This window comes from Pelobates fuscus, chromosome 11 (genome assembly GCF_036172605.1).
Source record: "Pelobates fuscus isolate aPelFus1 chromosome 11, aPelFus1.pri, whole genome shotgun sequence".
Classification (NCBI taxonomy): domain Eukaryota; kingdom Metazoa; phylum Chordata; class Amphibia; order Anura; family Pelobatidae; genus Pelobates; species Pelobates fuscus.
The window spans coordinates 21,643,440-21,666,597 of NC_086327.1; the positions used below are offsets into that span (position 1 = coordinate 21,643,440).

Consider the following 23,158-nt stretch of genomic DNA (forward strand, 5'->3'; position numbering starts at 1 on the left):
CGGCCGCGAGAATTACACTGGGACTTACACTGGGAGCTGCACGGACCGGAGCGGAGGAGAAGGGAGCTGACAGGAGCTGCAGGAGAGGTAAGTAACAGCTCTGCCAGCCCCCTCCTACACAGTGCCCATCCACTGGACCACCAGGGAGTGAGAGCCCCCTCCCTGCCATGTAACAAGCAGGGAGGGGGGCCGAAAAAAATTTAAATAATACAATAAAATAAAATAAAAAAAATAATTAAATAAAATAAAAAATAATAATAAAAAATAATTAAATAAAATAAAAAATAATTAAAAAAATAATAATAAAATTGCCCACCCAACACCAAGGCTCTGCAACACACACACACACACACACACACTGCACTCATACACCCACGCTGCACTCATACACACACACACTGCATTCATTATATACACACACTGTAAATAAATATTCAATTAATATAATTTTTTTAGGATCTAATTTTATTTAGAAATTTACCAGTAGCTGCTGCATTTCCCACCCTAGTCTTATACTCGCGTCAATAAGTTTTCCCAGTTTTTGGGGGTAAAATTAGGGGCCTCGGCTTATATTCGGGTCGGCTTATACTCGAGTATATACGGTATGTTAGTATTAGCCATCAATATAACAAAATACGCTAGTTTCTTACTTCTGATCTAAGAAACATTGAGACCATGAATAATCATGTAATAAAGAGGAAATATTGCTAAAGGGTCAAATCGTATAGTAATAATAATAAAATCAATCAATCTTGTTCCAGCTAAGCTAGTATATGTTATATTTCCACCATCAGGATCATAGATGATCCACGTTATTACATTTATAATCGTGTCAAGACTAGACCTTTCAAAACATTCCATCCCTGATCTTCACAAAGAATGTTTTGATCCTCGAATTGATCTCAACATAATACGGGCCATATATAAATAGTAGAAGATATTGTATCTTTATCATGACCATGGTTTTTCATATAGCCCTGAGAAGTTCCACGTTCAGCTATTCCGATTTACAATCTATTGCACGATAATATTTTTTCACATACTTCCCTTATGTAATTTAATCTAGGAATGATTTGTTGATATGCCGCAGTCCCAATGTATAATGTGATTCATTTTATGAACAAACATATTCTAAAATTGAATTGAAAAAATAGGAAAAGAAAAGTGACACCTTTTTTATTCCATTCTTTTATAGCCATTGTGTTACGGCAAAGTGGATTTTCCACCAATGACTTTTGATTAAAATCTAAAATAGGGGCTTGACATTTCCAAATGTCTGGCTGAGGGGGTAACGAGAAAAAAAAAAAAAAGATTCACAATATGATAACCATGCCATCAATAAATAATTAATTTACATTATATAGTTTTTTTTTTTTTTCTGTTTTGGAAAGAGAACACAAGAACTCGAATCGTGGGAGGACAAGAATTGGGAGCAACCACTGCAGTATAGTATTCAGGACTGGATAACTACAACCTGATGAGGTAGTTTGCAATTTAAGGACCTTTCGTAACCTAAAATTCTCTACTGCTACCTTACGGATATTTGAAAATATACATTAAAGATGGTCATTAGATTTGTGCACAGCAAGAACAGTAGGGTCAGCCAAACCCTTGCCCACCAAAATGTAACCTCTTTCTGGATTTATGAGTTGTGGCTATGTGCCTGTTCAGCTCAGCAGAATTTTGGTACCAAAAACAAGATTTATAAATGAATCAGATTGCAGTACACTGAAAGGAGTATTTTCCTGCCATTTTGTTCACAGATCAAGTGAAAAAATAACCAAAAAAGGGAGAAAAACAGGATCAGTAAAGAAATTAAATCTATATTTATATATCATATAATGTATGTCCCTTAGCCATCAATCATCTCTTTTTTTGGCACCATTTGAATCACGAATAAAAACGAACATGTCTAGTCATTACGTGGCTCATTTGGTTCTTGATTTGGCTATATTGTCTCAGAGTTTGGGACTATGACCAATTACCCAATCGGCCCAAATTCAGATGAATTGTAGTTTAGACCAGACAAATCTCCAAGTCTAATGATCATAGGTGTTCATTCAAGGTCAATCAGTAGAGGAGTATTGATAACCTCCAAGGTGTCCAAGGTGTAAAAAGACTACATCGGGGTGGTGGAATTTGATGTCCAGAAACAGGGTAATTAGCCTACCAGATAAGTCAATGATCACTCAGTTACCTGCTATCCTCACTTACACTGAACATCCAACACGTATTGTGTTTGCTTCTTCTGTCCTTTAAGAGCCGGGTGAGAGGCCTCGCAGGTCACTATCTCCCCATTGTCCCTTCTCTCCACTGGAAATCGAATTGTGTTCGTTATGCTGAAGGTTTTTCCATTCTCCTGCTTGCTTGCAAAACCTGCAAAGGCATAAATGGATGAGAAGGAATTCTTGCTACTCATGAATAACCGTCTAACACATTAGGCTTCGAGAACATGGACAGGTCTCATAAGGACTATTACGAGTCAACCAGTCCTTGAAGTGACGCCGGTATGCAAATTTCATTTTAACTGGTATAAAGAGCCAAAGGCATTTTGTCAAGATAATAACTTTTCATGAGTCTGGATCTGAGCCATAAGTTTCTCAAGCCAAGAAGGTTGGCGTTTTTGAGCTTGCCAATAAATACTTTTTGTGAACGTGTATGGGCTTCAAGATTCCTAAAACAGACCCAAATTTTTATCTGGCAGGAAAAAAAAATCCAATTATTGTACAAATAGGCAGTGGTCATTTTATTGTGGGTTTACGTCATTTTATGGCCGTTTGCAAACACAAAGAGGAAAGCCGGTGGCAGGTCTGAATGCTCACAAAATATAAGAGGGTTATATAGAATATATATAGAATATATATATTAAAGTAGAATATATATATATTTAGCAACAGGCTCACTTCTGTGTATGTAACAGTGATAGATGGATAGATAGGGAGACAGACAGACAGAGACATGAGCTGGATAAAAGAGATAGCAATGTAAAAAGACAGAGACAGACAAATGAAAGATAGACTGTTGGTAAATAAACAGGAAAGACAGAGACACTAAATAGACAGAGAAACACAGACAATAATAGGCAGTTTAATCGTCTCAAAGACAGCAGATACATAGACAGACAGACAGAGAAATGCAAAGACAATACAAAGATAAAATACATCAACACACAGCACATAAATGTACAGATAATAAAACAAAAGGCGTAAACAGCTACTTAGGTTGATCGTAATATGTTGAATAAGCCCTTGTACTAATGACCGTAATGTATGTTCTAACAAGCTGTCATGGGGGTAGGGGAGGGGGGGTTCGGAGTACACTAAACATAAACATGTTTCAAGCAGCGATCAGAAACATGCCTTGTTTCCTGCCAAACTCTTCTCTTTAACAGGAGTATTACACAGTCATCCCTGTGTGTTAATCAGCTTGGAAAGCAGAAATAAATTGTCCCAACCTGCTCACCCAACCATGTTTCATTTTTATAGCTGCGCTCACAACCAATGGCGTCAGAAACCTGTGCGCATTGACAGCACAGCCAAGCATGCATTTCCAGGTGGAATTAACGTGGTCAGGCTGCAGTGCCAGCCTTCCATACTGTGCAGTCTTGGAATCATGCCCCGTGTTTTGATAATCTACAGATTGTGGTGTAACTATCTATCTGCCCGCTCCATCATTCTTTTATTATCTCTCCACTATCGGAGAGGCACAGACGCTCTCTATATATTCCTATTTATATCCACATTTAGCCGCTCTCCGCACATCACTGCCGTTTTCTTATCTTGTGTAATTCAGTATCTTTCTGTCTTCATCTCTCTGCAGTTTCAATCACCCTCCAGCCATGATGAGTCTCCGAACAAATCCTTATCAAAAGCACAGACCTTTTAGTTTGTCTGCACAACTCCAGCACACTTTCTGCTGTGCCCAAGGGGGAGCACAACGCAATTCCTGTTCTAAACACAAAATCCCCGCACCCTGGCCCCCAGATATTGGAGAAATATCTACTCCAACATACTCTAAGGTGCCCCTATATAAAATGGGGGGATGCAAATGTATTGGGGTTTACTCACAAAATGGGCATTGTGGAGAACTGACAAATTAATCTCACGTTGATGCCAGACAGACAAGCTAAAAAATAGTGATGCAATATAATTTTTTCCCAATTTGCAATCTGGCAAATGTTTGTAATGCTTTTGTCAATTACATCCAGTTCTCAGTTAGAGAAATAAATTGCACAGTCTTCCTGCATAAGAACGTAAAGAAAAAAAATCCGCTCCACTCAGGACTTGGATATAAGTCCCCCTGAAGTGGGTAATGTTTTATGGTATGTTGCACCGAATGCAACTGATGGTAACGAAAAATATTCTTCGTGCAATTTTTTACGAGATTATAAATTATTTGGGAACATACTATATTCCTCACCGATTGTTCCAACTGGTCTTATATTATGTCTCCTTATTAAATGGGTAAATGGATGTGAGCTTTTTGCTCGTGATCTGGGTTAGTGAAAGTGTGGGGATGGGACGTTTGGAAAAATGGCTGTACTAATCAATTAATAACAATAAACAACCTATACACCCAGCTGATCTCACCTCGAAGCTCACGGCGATCACGCCGCCAGGTCAGCGTGGCTGCTGGTTTCGTCCGTGGTGCAATGCACGTTAGCTCGACCTCTCCACCTTCTACGGCTTGTTCGCTTACTTCCACCAATGGGTTTTCAGGGGGAACTGTGTGGAACAAATAAATCATACACTGCATGAAAGGAGATACATCCTAGGACTAATTCCAGAATAATGACATTACAACAAGCTTGTCTTTACAGACCTAATAAAAAAAAATGGAATGCCCCATTCATTCAATAAAAGGGATGTATAGAGCTGTTAATGCTAAATACGTAGGACTTTCCGTAGTGAAATAGGGCTTTCAAAATAGAATTTATTTTTAAAGTATGTCACCTTATGGGGTCTTTTAATATTTTGCAAAGACCCCCATTGATGACAATGCCACCTGGGGTGTAGTGGCCGTGGGGTGCAACTATGGTGATTTATACTAACTTGCTACTGAACCCCTAGGTATGGCAATCTTGTTTCTTAAGCTCCTGGACCTTCATCCACCAGGAATCCACGTCAATGCTATATTCTCGCACATGCAGGAAAGTACAACCATGGACTATGGCCGATCCTTTGAGACGTGGAAGCCTCTGTGGATATTATCTCGTAACGAGCTTTCTACGGCTGGGACAAGTGACAAAACTTGATGACGGTAGCTCCATCTTTTGCTTTGTCAAGGTGGGATTTCACAATGAGATACAATCTAGTCCCTACTACGTCTTATGATATCTTTTGACTACATTGGTAGTTTAATGACATTCCAGTAGTATCACATAGACTATACACAGAGTATCACATACACTATACACAAAGTATCACACATACTATACACAGAGCATCACATACACTATACACAGAGCATCACATACACTATGCACAGGGCATCACATACACTATACACACAGCATCACATACACTATGCACACAGTATATACACATACACACACTATACACAGAGTATCACACACACTATGCACACAGTATCCCACATACTATACACAGAGTATCCCACATACTATACACAGAGTATCCCACATACACTATGCACAGAGTATCACATACACTATACACAGAGCATCACATACACTATGCACACAGTATATACACATACACACACTATACACAGAGTATCACACACACTATGCACACAGTATCCCACATACTATACACAGAGTACCCCACATACTATACACAGAGCATCAGATACACTATACACACAGTATATACACATACACATACTATACACACAGTATCACACATACTATACACTAACCATCACATACACTATGCACAGAGTATCACATAAACTATACACCGAGCACATACAGTATCACATACGATTCTGGTAATGCTGTATATATAATCACAATGTTGCACACACGGTTCACCCAGAATATACGTGTGTCTGTGAGACATGTAGAACATCACAAGCATACACTATACATACAAACAATGCCACATTATACACAGAGCCTCACACACAATAATGTATGTTGTGAATGTTGTACTACACATATTGTCAAAATATACAAACATGGTCATTTACACAATACAGAAACAAACCGTGTTCAACATATACACAAAGAGGTGTATTTAGAAACCTGGAATTTGTTTAGAATTAACAATGGAATGGCAAATTTTAGGCCCAAAACAGGTGAATTGGAGAGTTTGGGGACATCTCAAGTCTGCATAATTTTCAGACACACACACACACACACACACACCAATAAACAATACAACTAACACACACACACACACACACACGTTATGAGGCAATGAGGGTGGTATGAAAAACTTTAAAAAATATAACTTCAACATCAAACTTGATATTTCCTGGAAACCATTAAAACAGGTTACCAACCAACAATCGTATTATCAGAATCCCACGTAACTGACAGACCTTCTACGGTCTTTAGTCGATTATCACTGACAAAGAACAAGTAGCTAATCACTATCCTTTTGAAATTCTGAAATCACTAATTTCCCACTGGAATTCCACCACCTCATCTTAAATTAAAACATGAACTCTCATGAAAAAACATCAAATAGACATACAAGTTATACAATGGAGGTATGTCATCAGAATGTTATAGATTGTGAAATCTTCTCAGGAAATTATATATCAACATTGCACCTGCCGCAAAAGCGTGAAACGTGGTCGGTTTCAGTAACTGCTAAAGAGGAATTGTCACTTTTTTTGTAACTCACAGCAGCATCTACACTACATTAATAATGACTACGGTGAAAGGACACGGTTTTAAATGTGCTAAATTAAATCCTGGAATTGTCCACAGGCAGCGAGATGTTGCTTTATCACTCAGGGATATCCACTAAATTTAAAAAAAACTGTTGAGGATGCAAAGTGAATTTCAGATGTTATTCTAAAGTATCCAAACTGGAAACATACTTGATTTGGGGAATATTCCATGTGCGGCTATTTTTGGCCTTTAAGTTGAAATTCACTTTGAATTCTCCAGTCAGTGAATACCGTAAAAGTGTGTAAACAAAAACATTAACAATGTACTCAACACACAAAGAAATCATTAAAAAGTACCATCACAGACAGTAACTTGGGTGCTGTACCCAGTCTTGAATGGAGTTAAATGGATACTATGTTTTGATGAGAATATTGTTTAGTGGGTGCTGGGTACAAGTTCTGGCAAGGTGAACGGGTTAACCGGTACTGGTGATGCTGGTTAATGACTTGGGTTATGTTAAGTAGGTGCCGTATAATAGATTAAACTTTGTTAAGTAGGTGCCGTGGCATTTGAAGGTCTCACCAATCACAGTAAGCGTGGCAATCTGATGATGCGTGTCCTCTGTATACAGTTGGCAAAAGTAACCCCCTTCGTCGTCCAGCTTGGCATTTAGCAGGTGGATCTTCACCAATTTCTGGTTAAATTCGATCAGCTGAAAGCGCTCGTCCTTGAGAGCTGCAGGAAAACAATGAAACAGACAAAGAATATAGATAAAAGGAGTCAGATAAAATAAACGGGGAAGCGGGGAGAGAGAACGGCACGAGATGGGCTAAATCAGAGAGAGACAGAAAAGGCTTGTGCGTGAGAGAGGGGAATTAATTGGAGAATTTTTGAAGGTCGTTGAGCAAATCCGTACATAATTTGAACAAGGGTATTTAGACAAATAAATGTGTGTTCAAAAAGTGTTTAAAGATTCCGTGATAAACTACGCTCATTAAAATTTAAAGGGGAAATGCAAATGATGCTTTACATTTGATGGTTTCGCACATCCTGGACTTTGCAATACCATCTCCACGGCTCATCATGCTCAGGCAGCTAAATGGCCTTCGTAAGGGCCTTCATGGTGACTTGACCAACTGACTTGCAACATACAAGTCAAAAATATACAAGACACAAATTCACATAGGCTGCACGTAGTTTTATTTTTCTTTCAACTTTGATATTTTGGAAACTTTGTTTATCGTAACCCGCTGTTTAGTGAGTTAAACACCACCATGAAAGTCTTGTTGGTATTTAAATGGGAAGGTTGGTCTCTAACACAGAATTCAGCTGTTCCCATCTGAGCAGCGTGTGTTCCATACTTGCTGGTACAAACACTTCCAACGGCACAGCAGGGCGCGTAGCTGCGCAAAACTGATCATTGGGTGGGGGGTGTAATTATGGTAAGTTGTAACGCTTTGCCCCCCTATCTACTTCCCTTCCAGTCCACCGGCGACTGCTAATACATGTGAACGTGGAAAGCTGGCATTCAAAATGGCCCACCCTCCTGCTGTGATCCAAGATGCGATTAGGGTGACCGCATGGTTTATTCAGGCTCTCTTAAATATGCATTTTCTTTTAAATGGTCTCTGAATAAATAAACTCTAGCTGTGATCCGCCCCGGGATTCTTGCAATCCATCTGCAAAAAAAAAAACTCCCAGTGCAGCCGGAGATGTAAGGCAGATATACAAACTACAACAACATCAGCGATCAGAATGCTAAAGCCAAGTGAAAAGCTTTCTACAGCCTTCTGGTGTTGACAAGAATTCAAAAATAAACAAGACAAACAACAAAGGGTTATTTACTACGGTTAAAATATGCATGTAATTAAATTTAGAGAATCTAGTTAAGGGTTTAAGAAATTTAATTTTGATTCATGTTCAGAGATTGGCCCCAAATAGCCTTAAGGGTGATTCTGTAAAGGCTGGGTTTGCTGTACCAATATTCCTATTCCTACAATAGCGTATGTGCCTTTTATTATTACCAATAAGCAATGGTTGATAGGAAGTAAACAAATCGAGCTCATGGGGGAAACAGTGAGTTCACCTGAATCAGGTATGGAACATTGCTCTCATTAAACGGAGGTCTACGCTTCTAGAGAAACATATCTCACTAAAGTAACCTACGAGACTGACATCATTTAGTTTTTTTTAATTGTTTTTTTGTTATACACCAAATTGTAGCAAATTGAAATCAGAATGTCAGAATGTAGGCAAAAATAGCTGTCTGGAAATATTCTCAAGCACAGCATTAGTCACAGTTTGTCTATTTTAGGCCAAATTGTTGCCATTCAGATTAATTTGCAAGTGTTTTGGAGTTTATTGAATAACCCTGTTAAGTGTCTCGGTCTCAGAAATGCTAACCATTTTCAGGATTTTGTTAACAGAGTATTCTGCTTCTCAAAAACTCTTCAATGTGCCTCGTTCTGCCTTATTACTTTTTTATCTACCCTAAACTCCACAATCTTCTCCTTATTGTACCTTCCAAGGTTACTCAGACAAGGTGTCTTCCCCCAACAGAGTGAGTTACATAACTGGGGAACAACATCCAGTCAAAGTGGGTGAAGATAGATTTCCCAAATAGAGTACACAGCTCAGTTTTAATGTCAATACGATTCCAATCTGTAAGGGTTTCGAGCAGCTTGTGAGTTCTCATAGGCAGACTTAGGTCTGACTTAGGAATATTATAGGTATTAACTTTACCTTAATGAAGCAGTTTTGGTGTATAGGTCATGCCCTTGCAGTTTCTCTACTCAATTCACTCACATAGTTTGATATAGTATTCTATATGTAAATTCCAACACAGCAAAAAAAAAAAAATCTCAAGTGCGCAGGGTTTAGACAGACGGTGACATGTGTCACTTGAAATGACATGGCATCACCATTCTTCAGGGAGCAAACCGTCCGACTGTGATGCAGGTTCCCGTGGGAGAACAGCTGAGCCATGAGTGACATAGATTTCGGATTTGCCAGCAGTTTATTATTATGGTTTTCAAGGTCAGCAACTGTTGCAAAAGGTCAGAAACCCGTCATACATAATTCTAACAACAGTCTGGTTAGCCACCAAATTGGGGATGATGGAGAATTGCCATTCGAGCCGAATTCAGAAAATTCAGCATTTTGACTATTCGTGTTTAAAATTCTGCAATGCCTTTGTTATTCTCCACCAGTCTTGGTTTAGTGAGTAAAGGCCTCTATTGTGCTGGACACACACAGCGTGCCGGGGCTGAGATCATCTCGCATGCATTATTTTTGTACTATTCAGAAGTGAAATAATGTAATTGAAATAGAAGGTGCTTTCCTCCTAGCGGAACTGCACAAATCAAATATATTGAATGCACAGTCTGCATCATAATAGAAAAAGCATTGTCACAACTATCTGCTAATAAAACCCATAGGCTGCCCCATTCTTCATCTGCAAGTCTGAGAGGCAGATAGAGGGACGAACAGGAGGATGCCAAAGGGTGGCCCTGGGACCATCCGTCAAATACAAAAACTTCTTTATCTCATCCAGTGCCCATCTCTTGTTTATCTAGTGCCCATCTCTTGTTTATCCAGTGCCCAACCCTCGTTTATCCAGTGTCCAACCCTGGTTTATCCAGTGTCCAACCCTGGTTTATCCAGTGCCCATCTCTTGTTTATCCAGTGCCCAACCCTCGTTTATCCAGTGTCCAACCCTGGTTTATCCAGTGCCCATCTCTTGTTTATCCAGTGTCCACCCCTTGTTTATCTAGTCCCCACCCTTTGTTAAGCCAGTCCCCACCCTGGGGATCCAGTACTACAAAATAAATCCCTGGTGGGGATTATTCCACCTACGCCTGGTTCATAGAGCAGTGTGGCTGCTCTGAACACTGTAAGTACGTTACACTTTACCTTTTACTGCTGTTTTTTATACGGTAAACACTATGGGCCCTCTCTTGTGATTTTATTTCATAAGACCGGCACTGCAAGCATCACTAGAAGGATATCCTACATGTGGGGAGTTTCAATACCACTGTATGCTGTTTTACTCAGAGCTGGTTATAGCTCTCCCAATTGTAAGTTGGCACTCTTAGGACCTCAGTGTTGTCTGTAGTTGCAGTTAACCTACGTTATTGCACCATTGGGTTTTTCCCCCTTTTATGTATTTTATATGCTGACGCTGGTCTTGAATGCTGTAAGAAGTCTTGAGGATGCACCTCCAAGTGTCCAGTTATATCCTACATGTGGGGAGTATTAAATACCACTGTATGCTGTTTTACCTAGAGCTGGGCATAGCTCTTTAAATTGTGAGTTGGCACTTCTCTACTTCTATGTTGTTCGTGATGCAGCTTTCCTAAAACGGTTTTGCAATATTGGTCTCTATTTCTGCGTTTGTATTTCATATTTACCACTGAGGATTCAAAGCAAGAACTGAAGAATATACACTCCAGGTCTTCGCTGTACTTTAAGAGACTCTTTATATTATTTTTGTTTATTATCTCTCATTGTCCTACTTAGCGCACCCAGTATTTGTTGTATCTTGTTCTCTCCATTCTTTGAAGGGTTTGAGGGTTACCCTTCCCCTCAGGTGTGCAGCTCTATTCTCCCCTGTGATCAGTACTGTAGCGCTGTTCCTCTCCTATTTTTCTTTTATGTTACAGTCCCCACCCTATGTTTATCCAGTGCGAACCCTTTCTTTATCCAGTGCGAACCCTTTGTTTATCCAGTGCCAACCTCTTGCTTATCCAGTGCAAACCCTTTGTTTATCCAGTGCCAACCTCTTGCTTATCCAGTGCAAACCCTTTGTTTATCCAGTGCAAACCCTTTGTTTATCCAGTGCCAACCTCTTGCTTATCCAGTGCAAACCCTTTGTTTATCCAGTGCCAACCTCTTGCTTATCCAGTGCAAACCCTTTGTTTATCCAGTGCCAACCTCTTGCTTATCCAGTGCAAACCCTTTGTTTATCCAGTGCCAACCTCTTGCTTATCCAGTGCAAACCCTTTGTTTATCCAGTGCAAACCCTTTGTTTATCCAGTGCCAACCTCTTGCTTATCCAGTGCAAACCCTTTGTTTATCCAGTGCCAACCTCTTGCTTATCCAGTGCAAACCCTTTGTTTATCCAGTGCCAACCTCTTGCTTATCCAGTGCAAACCCTTTGCTTATCCAGTGCCCACCTCTTGCTTATCCAGTGCCCACCTCTTGCTTATCCAGTGCCCACCTCTTGCTTATCCAGTGCCCACCTCTTGCTTATCCAGTGCCCACCTCTTGATAGGCAATGTCTGGGCGATGTCGTCCCTGAACATGGAAATACCACGCAGGTAAGTATACTATTCATCCCAGTGAACACTTCAGTACTGTTTACTTGGCAAAACAAATGAGGAGCTTTCACTTCTTAGTGACATTTTCACTTTAAGGATGAAAGGCAGAAGAAAATGTTTTATTTTTTGTTTAAAGGCATGTTGGGTAAAATTACATTTAAATATGTGCTTTTTACATCAACTGCACTTCCTTTAACAGGAACATTATAGTTACCCAAATCACTTTGTCTCATTGAAGTGGTGTGGGTGCAGTATCTCTGTCCCCTTAGTCGTGCAATGTAAAACATTGCCGTTTTTGGGACACATTGAAGGGCTAACTCCTCCTCCAGTGGATGTTATACTGCAGCCACTAGACGCACTTTTGAGGGACATGACACTGGAAGCCCCATAGGAAAGCACTGATTTAAAGGCGTGAATACAAGTATGGCACTCGCTGCGCATGTGCATTAGGTCCCCAATGGTCTTCTATGAAGAGCAATAGATTGGACCGTCACGGATAAGGCAGGTCCTCCTCCTGATGTTCACGGGATGAGAGGTCAGCAGCGCAGAGGGATTCTCAACACTGGATCATGGTAATTAAATCATTTTCTTAAAAAAAAAAAATTCTGTGAGTGGTGGGGACATGCCTACAAGTAGGGACAGTAATACTAGAGCATTAGATATACAGATTTGTATTCCTAAGTCTATAGTGTTCCTTTAAAAAGAACTATTGTGTAGAGTAATCAGAAAACCCGGACTGGAGAAAGGAGACTCAACCGGTTCCCAAAACTCCCAAAAAGCACACCCCCCCAAAACTCCCAAAAAGCACACCCCCCCAAAACTCCCAAAAAGCACACCCCCCCAAAAGTCCCAAATGTGGGCTCCTGTCAGTCTATCCTGCTTCCAGTCCCTGGTATTCTGCTTCTGGAGATGCAAGAAACCTATTCCACAGAAAGTGCAACACGAGCACATCATGAGACAAACTATTCAGGGCATTTAGCTTATTCAAAAACACGTCAGCTGTGTTCTGCACATGTGCAGCCATGAGTGAAGCCAGCAGGTTGGCCACTCAGACTGGCAAACATTTAGGGCAGGCTGACGAGTCGTCCCACGGTGTCACCAATGACAGGCACTGCCCTCACCTGTCCTACCTACCATGGTCAGATTTCATCTCTCCTAATATTTAGAGGTATGTTACAGCGTTATCAAAGCATGAATTGTTTGGAATTTCTAATGTTAGGCTAATATAACTAACCGGAAAATAAAGATGGATTTGAAATAATTTTTTCAATTCAGTTATTTAACTCAGCAATTTAAAAAAAAAAAATCACTTTGAATTCCTAAATTCCACTTTCTAGTGAATAACCTGGTCATATATTTTAAAATAAATGGCTATGGTCCGTACAACTTCACAAAACAGCAAATACTAACCTTTGTAACAACATATGAAAAGACGATTCAATATGGTAGTTCCCCTTTAAGTTCTTCTCATGCTCGGAGAGGTAATGATAAATAGGACTGAGAAAGCATTTCTACAAAAGTATTGCTTGCCTCTCACCCTCCCAGCCCATCCCCTTCCAATTCTCTCTGTTTTTTTGCTGAAGTTAGAACATTTCAAGTCAGACTGCAGATGTTTGGATAAATTTAGAAGTGAGATAGAATTAGCTTAGATCACTAAAGGGAGGGGGTGTCATTATGATAAACGGTAAAGCTTAGACCCCCACCCCCCCTTCCCCCAAAACTCTACTCCCATTTCCAATTCACTGATGACTGCTCACATCTGAATAGACTGCTTGGTATAATTTCTCATGATGAGTCAGAAAAGAGAATATTCTGTAAAGAGACACAGTTACACGGAGAGATATGTGGCTTTGTGGCACACATTAGCTTGCGACACTAACTTAAAGCGCACCTGCTCTCCAAGTATAAAATGGAGGCACTTTATAGGATAGAATATTTAATTTATACATTGTGTTACGTGACATGTAATTGTCCTATTAATATCAATTTAAGCGTAGCTTGGCACAGATGGATAAACTACATGCGTACTGGCTACAGAGGAGGCATATCCCCCACAATTCCAAGTAGGGCATTCCAAAATACACTACGGCATGCTTGCAGTATGGGATTTTGGAGCACATGATGTCATGAAAAGTTTCACAGCAAAGACTAGTACCTAAACTTCAGTAAATTAAAAGAAAATCCTGTTCATCTGTTTATGGTTTTGCAATGTAGAGATACAAGTTTATCACCGTCACCCTAATGCAATTTAATAATGGTAGGGCAAACGCCTAAAACTCCAACAAACCACAAAAATGGACAGGGAACAAACTCAGGACCGCAGGTGAGAACCCAGAATTCTAGATAGTCCTGTGAAGACATTTGGGAGGTTTGCTTTCTCCCTCCTATAGCTGTTGCATTAAATTTACATACCGGTATATGCAGTGCAAAAAGTACTAAGGGGCCAAAGTTGGACATCTAGGTATAGACCAACAACAACAAAAAAAAGCTTTAGTTATACCAGTTCAATAAGGAAAATAACTTACATTTATTGCAGAACGATCCTTGTGGGACTAAAAAAAAAATGATGTGGGTCCTTCTCTTCTCTAGAACGGAATATTTTCTTCAAATGCGTCTAGCTCAATTGATGGGTGGTCCATACATATTTTAGATAATACACATCCTTTCACATTTGCCACCTTGGTAGATGACTAGTATAATTGTCACATTGCGATTAAGATCAGAGACGCCAATGAAATAAATAACAATTGTCCATATGGACTGTAACCCGAAAAAAGTGGACTACAGGAGAGTCTTTACCCTAACCTTGCACTATGCATATATTATTATGTAGCCTTATTATAATAGCATTAGAAGCAGAGAAGGGCAAGCCATAAATCTAGCTTCTCCATCAAAAGTGATTAAAAATAAGATATCACAAATGTCTATACTACCACATAGCTACAAATAACAATGTTTGATGTTCTCTTTCATGTAAGTTCTGGAATAAACATGTTTTTCACAATTACATTCCTGTAAACAGGTTTCCCAGGTGACAAAACTCCCTTATCTCTAAAACTATGCATTGCATTCCATGACTGATCGCAAAGCATGCTGGATCAGTTGTGTGTGGGCATGAAGTCGTGGCCAGACCCAGATGAAATGATAAATATTTCAATTATTGCACATCTCTACCCTCAGAGGCCACTTTGTCATGCATACCTGTACACTTGTTCATTAATGCAAATATCAGCCAAACTTGTGAAACACAGAAACATAGAATGTGACGGCAGATAAGAAACATTCGGCCCATCTAGTCTGACCAATTTTCTAAATACTTTAATTAGTCCTTGCTTCAGTAGTGACAGCAACGCAAAGCATGAAAAGCACGTAGACAAGGTCGAGAATTCCAGTTGTTGTATGAGCCAAACATTGCAACGGGGAAAAAATTAGATCTAAATGACTTTGATCGTGTGATGATGGTTGGTGCCAGACGTAGTCGCTTGATTAATTTAGAAACTGCTGATTTCCTAGGAATTTTTATGCACAGCAGCCTCTAGAGTTTTTAGACAAAATGGTGCAATAAACAAAAAAAACATTTACTGTAAGTCTGTTCTGTGAGCGAATATGCTTTGTTAATGATAGGGGTCAAGCGAAGATGGCCAGACTGGTTCAAGCTAACAGGAAGGTGTCAGTGACTGAAATAACCACCTATTAAAATATGGTGAGCCTTGAAATATTTGGGCCTTCACAAGCAGAAGACCACCCTGAGTTCTATTTCTGTCACCTAAGAGAAGACAACCGAGGCTACTGGCTCTAATGTGCAAAGACAAATACAGATGGTACTTGGACTGACTTTTTGCAGAAATATTGAGGTCAATTCAGTATTTATTATGTTGCACTATGACACTGCAGTGTTCATAGTGGCTGGGTCTCTAGTGACTGCTAGGTTCCTTGGGCCTCAGTTGACCACAGTGGGTACCAGACAACAAACTCTGTAGATGTACATTCATGCAACTCAATACAGACTCATCATTGAACTCAGCAGATTCCAGGTAGTCCAAACACCCAGACACAATAAATTATAGAGTTGCTGCCGAATTCTCTCCAGGTAATACTCAAGAACCTATGAATGCACCTTCAAACTATTTGCATTCTGAGTCCCATTTCTGCTGTATAAATATTACGTTAAATAATTTGAGAAAGTTTGCGAGAGATAGTGCATTCTGTTTTTTTTTTTTTCACATGATTCTCTTTGTTGCTTTGTTTCTACTTCTTAGCGGACGTTGTGAGGCTTTAGAACTAACTCCGGGACTATTAATGGTCCCCTCCAGATGTTATGTGGCTACAGTGGATTGTACTAGGTTAAGAAAGCACGCACTTGTGGGAATGTCGTTCTGTGGTGAAAAATAAACTCAAGAACACGAGAAGAAATTGTGGGTTTGCAGAGAAGAGTGGGAGAGAGAAAGAGGCAGAAGGAAAGATAACAAAGAAGAGTGCATTAATGAACAAGAAAAAGAAAGACCATGATTAAGACACGGAGAGAAAGAGGACGGTTTTAGAGAGATATGTATAGAACAGGCGCTGATGACAGTCATTGTTAGAAGGTCAAGCCATCTCTGCTTACCACGTGTGCCATTGAAAAAGAGGGTCTGGCGAACAGGATTCTGGATCACCACGATAGACCCGTCATATTGGTGGAGCTGGCAGCTAATCTCGGCAGTGCCTCCCTCAGTCACCGTAACATTCTCAGCCTGCACTTCTTGGGATAAAACTGTAATTAAAAAGAAAAAGGATACATAAGGAGGTGTGAGACAGTAACAGAACAAAATGCAAAAGGGTGTCGGAGATCATCACAAGATTTCAATAGGCTGGAGGTATGAAAACACAAATATAAAGAGGAGACGACACCTAAAATTAACTCTAGTCAAAACAGAACGTTGGCTTTGCAATAAAATCAAATGGTTCGTTGTTTTTTAATGTTAAAAGGAACTTGATATAACCCCATGGATATTATTTTAAGCTTGCATTTTTATTTTTTTATTTTTTTTTTAAAGACAACCTCTCACATTTTTTTTTAATTTTTTTTTTTCAACTAATTAAATAATTTAGAGCTCATAAAACAGGCCAAGCAGGATGGAAGAGGCAAATATAGGAATGGGAGAGTTTTAAGCAAAAGAGCAAAAACAAAACCAAAGGGCAAAAGCACAGCCACGTGTATTAATATATATGATTCACTGCCAAGGAATCTGAGTTCAGGCCAAGGGTGCACCTACAAACCTGCTCCTGTACTTACAGCACTAGTTCCTCAAAAATCAATGAATAGACTGGCGTTCACACATGTGCTCCAAGGCAAACATGTTCACATATACTGAAACCGTCTGTGAATGTAATTTTAAAGATATTTATTTTTTTCTACTACGCTGGACTGAACATTGAACCCACGGGGATACCTGCCTATACCTATTAGTATGGAAGCCTATTTGACAGGCAAACCATCGCGATATATAAAAAGTAGGTTTTAATGTTTTCCCATTTGGAAAAGAAACAAAAAAAATGATTTTATATCCCTTTAACCCCTTAAGGACCAAACTTCTGGAATAAAATGGAATCATGACATGTCACACATGGCATGTGTCCTTAAGGGGTTAAAGGCAACAAGCAAACTATTCTACTGATTAAATAGAATTTTTTTTTTTTTACTTGTTATAACCATTAAAAAAAAAAAAATGTATTACTTTTCTATGACACTGCTCTTTGAGACCGCACACACTCTGCTAAAAAATATACCTTTATCTCATTTTACAATTGCTGCTTCTGTAGAGGACAATGGGACTGTAGTCTCCAATGCCAATACTATCCAGGCTTTCTGATTTTTATAGCACGGATTCAGATTTTTTACAAAAAAAATCTATGCTTAACAAGATGAAAGCATTCAAACACATCAAAACATAAGCATTTCAAAAAGAAATCACAATTGTATAAAATCTGATGTCTATTGTCTTCGAAGAACTATTTTAGCATTACTTTCGAATAGATTTCAAATGAAAATCATTCTTGAATTCTCAGCTCCTTTTACACCAAATTCACAATGATTGATGGCCATTCCATGCATCCACTACCTTTTGTTCAAAAACAAAGAACAAAAACAAAAACAAAAAAACACACACACACGCAAAAAAACATCCCCGGCAAAAGTCGGTGAAGTGTTCGGATTGTTATGAACTGACTGTGAAAGCGAGTGTGCTATTTTAACAGGGACGAGAGAAGATAGCTCTCTGTAAATCTAAGCATCATGCAGTGGCGTTTTCGTTTGACATTTGTGATGATTTTGTGCGGGAGCTGTGTCAGAAGGAAGACGCTTGTTAACCAAAGTCTTCACACTGACATAGATCATTAGCCACGAGATTTAGGCTGAAGTTTTATTCGACCCTAAGAAAATGGAAAAAAATCACAGTAAAAAAATGACAGTCAGATGGAGAGCTCTATATATCCTATTAACGGACGTGTGTCATTTAACCCCAGAAGGAGAAGCAACCTAGCAATCTGACCCCAGGGCTAATCCTTGAAAGAGTTAATAATAGAATGTGAAGAATGGGAGGACATCCATATATTAAACAAGGAGAGTGTGAGCCCTGAAGGCCTTTCAAACAGATTCCACTTAATTGGAAAATCTTTGCGCAGCTACTGCAGCCATGAAACTGCCAGTCATCTCCAACATGGGTAACTAACCCGAGACAGGCAGGGCCAGATTACTCATAGTGCTTGCAGAACGTATGCTCCGGGCCTCCATCTGTCCAGGCTTGGTTATTGAAGTGGAAAGTGAGGTCATGATGACATCAAGTGGCACAAGAAAGGATTTATATACCCGATCTGGATTCTGGAAAGTCTTCAAGCTCTTACTTTTGACCAGGAGTAGGCAACCTACGGCACTCCAGATGTTGTAGACTACATGTCCCATAATGCTCTTACAGTAATACTTCTGGCAAAGCATCTGGGGATATTTAGTCCACAACATCTAGAGTTCCAAAGGTTGCCTACCCCTGCTTTAGATAAGTAAGCTGTAGAATGTTTGAAATATGCAGGCATCCAACTTGAGATGAGATAGGCAAGGTTTGTTAACCCACAGCAATTGCTACAGGCCTTCAATTTGGTGGTATACCTCAACCTGGAGCAACAGTTGGGTAATGTTTGCCATATATAAAATAGTTCAAGGAATTCCAAGCTCCATAAAGGGACACTCTAGGCACCCAGACCACTTCTGCTCATTGGAGTGGTCTGGGTGCCAACTCCCACTATTCTTAACCCTGCAAGTGTAATTATTGCAGTTTTTTATAAACTGCAATAATTACATTGCAGGGTTAACTCCACATCTAGTGGCTGTCTATTAGACAGTCACTAGAGGTCACTTCCTGGGTTCTAGCACAGGAAACCTGTGCTAGAGCGTCGCTGGACGTCCTCACGCTGTGTGAGGACCTCCAGCGTTGCTCAAAACCCCATAGGAAAGCATTGAAATGATTTTTCAATGCTTTCCTATGGGGAGATGTAATGCGCATGCGCGGCATTGCCGCGCATGCGCATTAGGTCCCCTCGGCCGGTGGGCGAGATCAGTCTCGCCCACCGGCCGACGCAATGAAGAGGAGGAGCGTCGCAGAGGCGGAGACAGTGACGAGGGACATCGCCGCTGCCTCAGGTAAGTGACTGAAGGGGTTTCCACCCCTTCAGTAACCGGGGATTGGGGGGTGGGAGGGAGAGGGACCCTCCAGTGCCAGGAAAACGGAAAATGACCCATCATCATGTTACACTGGCTTCACCCATAATGGTGGTACATATCCAAACCATCAGGGAAGTCTGCATGTAAGGTAGGTATCCATTAAATTGATCGTACCTAGGATCCAAAACTATTTCAGTGGGCCCTTAATAGCTGGAAAAATCATATCGCATTCATCAGGCCTTAGGCAACCACCCACGATGAATGATTTAGTACAGCAGTACTCTTTCTCCCACAGAAATGGAAAACCCTGTGACACTGCAAAGAATCTAAAGTCTTAAAGAATTCATTTTGCCACCTTAAGTTGAAGAATGGTTCGTTTAATTGAGTTTTTTTTCCAAGTTGACCAAGGGGTCACTGAGACAAACCCATCTACATAATATGAGTCTATGTTAAAGAAAAAGGGGTCAAGAATTACTGTTCTAGGTACAGTGAGCAAGGGATCTACGTCTTACTCTTTACTAATCCTGAAAATGGCAGAACAAATCCTTAGTCATCACCAATACCAGTATTGTCTCAGAGGGGGGCAGTAAATGCTCTGTATAGGTCTGGTGTACTCTGATTGATTCAAATACTAATGCATGACTCCCATGGTAACAAGGTACCGACTGACTTTATCTTCATATGAACAGGATTGAATTTAACCAGCCTTAATATTGAGAATCTTAAAATAGTAATTCTATCAGATTTACTTTTAATAAATCTATTCGCACTTTTTAATACAAAAAAAATATATATATTCAGTATTAAAAAATATAATGATATACTGGATAATAAGAAGAACAAGATTGCCAAATAAGAAGAGAGATGGGGCAACACTTAAGAAAGGAGTTGTAGATCATTATAAGCCAGATAATAATGATGGGAATCACAGTTTAATGACAGCTGGAGATGTGAACGGTTGCGTTTTAGTACAAGGATTTACTAGGAGTCTGCTAATTACCCAAGATGCACTGGGGACTTTGTTATGTAGATGTCTCACCATGTCTAGGTCCACCGCTGGTGTGGACAAACTAGACAGATTGCCTCCCTAATGCACCAATAACTAGTGTGCCAGGGACAGAACCACTATAAATCAATGTGTTTGTTAAGTTAAGAGCTAAAAGACCACTAAGGTCACCCAAATTACTTAATCTCAGTGAAGTGATCTGGGTGCAGTTGTCTTGTAAGTTTAACCTTTCAAGGTTAAACAATGCCCGGTCATGATGTGACATTGCAGCTCATAGAAAAGACTGGGATTCAGTGCTTTCTTTTGAGAAGCATTTGTAGTGCACAGAGCACTTGCTGCACATGTCCATCAGGCCCCCCCATTGTTCCTCTATCTATGAGATACATTGGACAGGACCATTGCCAGGAGAAGCCATACCTTCTCAATGACGTTGCAGGAGGCAGAAAAGGCGAGCAGTGCCGAAAGAGTCAAAGCGATACAAAAAGGGAAATAAAAAATGTTTAAAAATATAACTAAAGACAGGGGCACCGTAGCGTTTAAGAATACCATTAAGTGGTAACAGCTGCTTAATTTGCTCCCACTAAATGTATGGGACGGTGGAAACAATTTGGTAGTTGCTGGCCTATTTCATTCTGACATTTTTAGATTTTCTCTAGTTGCCTATTTTACTCATTCCCCCACCCTTTCTCTCCCAACTAATTTCCTTTGAAAAAATATATATTTTTCCCCTTTTACTTATTTCTTCAATGCCGTCCTGCGCTCTCTGCATTAGTAAGCAGACGCTGGATATCTCTGCGTTGTGCTATGTTCCAACACAATCTGATGACAGTATCAACTGCTAAATGCTTTTAAAGTGCTGCATGTGGCGGGATTGAAATTACGGTTCAGTAGGAGTTTAACTATCGCTAACCAATTGCTCTTTTATTGACAGAAAGACCGAAACTGGCATTAAAGCGTCAAACAAAGGAGTACAAAACATATTGCTTTTTTAACATGTAGGTGTAATTCTTGTGATCGTATAATACAACTATTGTTAATAACACCAATACTCCATGTATCACCTTATATTACCCCATATGGTCCATTTTTTATAACTTATTCCACTGCTACATTTATCTAATCAAAGATGCCTCCAATTACTCCATACAATCCATCCGATTACTTCACATGGTGCATCTTCATATCTATGTGCCCCCGGTGCCAGGCTGCTGGTTCCCAAAAAGCATAGCGTGTGTGCATTGTTATGCAAGCCCATTCTTCGTGGTCTGGGCTGCTTGATTGGCAGGTAGCTGACCGCCCAATAATTTGGGCTGCACCAGCAATTCAATTCGCATCACTGGTGTGCCCCATTTTCCCTGTGAAGTGGCAAGCCGATGTTGGGGGATATGGCCTATACATAGGAGCTACCTGAAACCAGCCCCCATGTTTTATCCAACCAATAGCTATATCACTGAGCCTTACTCAGTATTAGTGATCCCTAAATGGGAACTGACATCTCAATGGAATTTACTTAAAACACTGAAATTCAACAATAATGTGCAGAGAAGGAAGATCCTAAAGAGTCCAACCAGGTTACCAATTTGCCCCACCTCCCTTCCCCCATCTTTATTCACATTGGGATGGTTAATGGGGCCAAGAGAATCCATGGTCCTGTCTAAGCCCTGAGCCCTAGGTGGCCAACTAGGGTCGCCTTACGGTTGATCCTGCTCTGTGAACGTTCCCAAAAAAAGTGGGAAGGGGCCAGTTGAGACAAGGCACAACCAGGGCACACATTGCAAATGAGGAGGAGAAAAATAAACATTGTTTCATTTCTCCTCTTCTCTGTCTGTTTTCTCCATGCTGAATGCCAGGTGCAAAGGAAGGAGCTCAGAACAATGATTGACAGGGAGCTAAGATGGAGGTGCCTAGTTTTAGCTTAAAGAGGTGTTCACTTTTTTAAAATGACCTTTATTGTGCACACCTTATGAATAAATTTTTGCTAAATATAAAGGATAAGAAAACGTAATAAAAGAATCCAGGGAAACGATAATTCCATGTAAGACTCCCCCCTGATATTCCATATCATACAATTCCTTCCATGCCAACTTTTTAGTAGAACTCTTTAGATGTAACATACCATTATATGCAGAGCTTGTTTCAATCACCCAGTGGGGAATAAGATAAGTTCCATCATTCACTTATTGTGTCCCATTTTCATACTTCTACCCTCCCTTCCAAGTACTGCACCTGTTTATATAACAAGAAGACACGGAGTGGAGTATGTTTCAAGCTCTACGACCTGGTATCATTTCCTTGTTCCTGTAGGGTCAAGTCTACAAGGCCACATTTTCCCCATG

At 40.0% G+C, this 23,158-nt stretch overlaps 1 protein-coding gene across 1 annotated transcript in view; it reads right to left on the minus strand.

Moving 5' to 3' along the window:
* CADM4 (cell adhesion molecule 4) overlaps nucleotides 1-23,158 on the minus strand; it is a 222,432-nt gene that overhangs the window by 37,467 nt on the left and 161,807 nt on the right. The window contains exons 2-5 of the mRNA XM_063436923.1: nucleotides 16,730-16,876; nucleotides 7,388-7,540; nucleotides 4,590-4,724; nucleotides 2,215-2,376 (exon numbers count right to left, since the gene is read on the minus strand). Of these exons, the coding sequence (XP_063292993.1) occupies nucleotides 2,215-2,376; nucleotides 4,590-4,724; nucleotides 7,388-7,540; nucleotides 16,730-16,876 (597 nt within the window). The remainder of the gene's footprint in view (nucleotides 1-2,214; nucleotides 2,377-4,589; nucleotides 4,725-7,387; nucleotides 7,541-16,729; nucleotides 16,877-23,158) is intronic.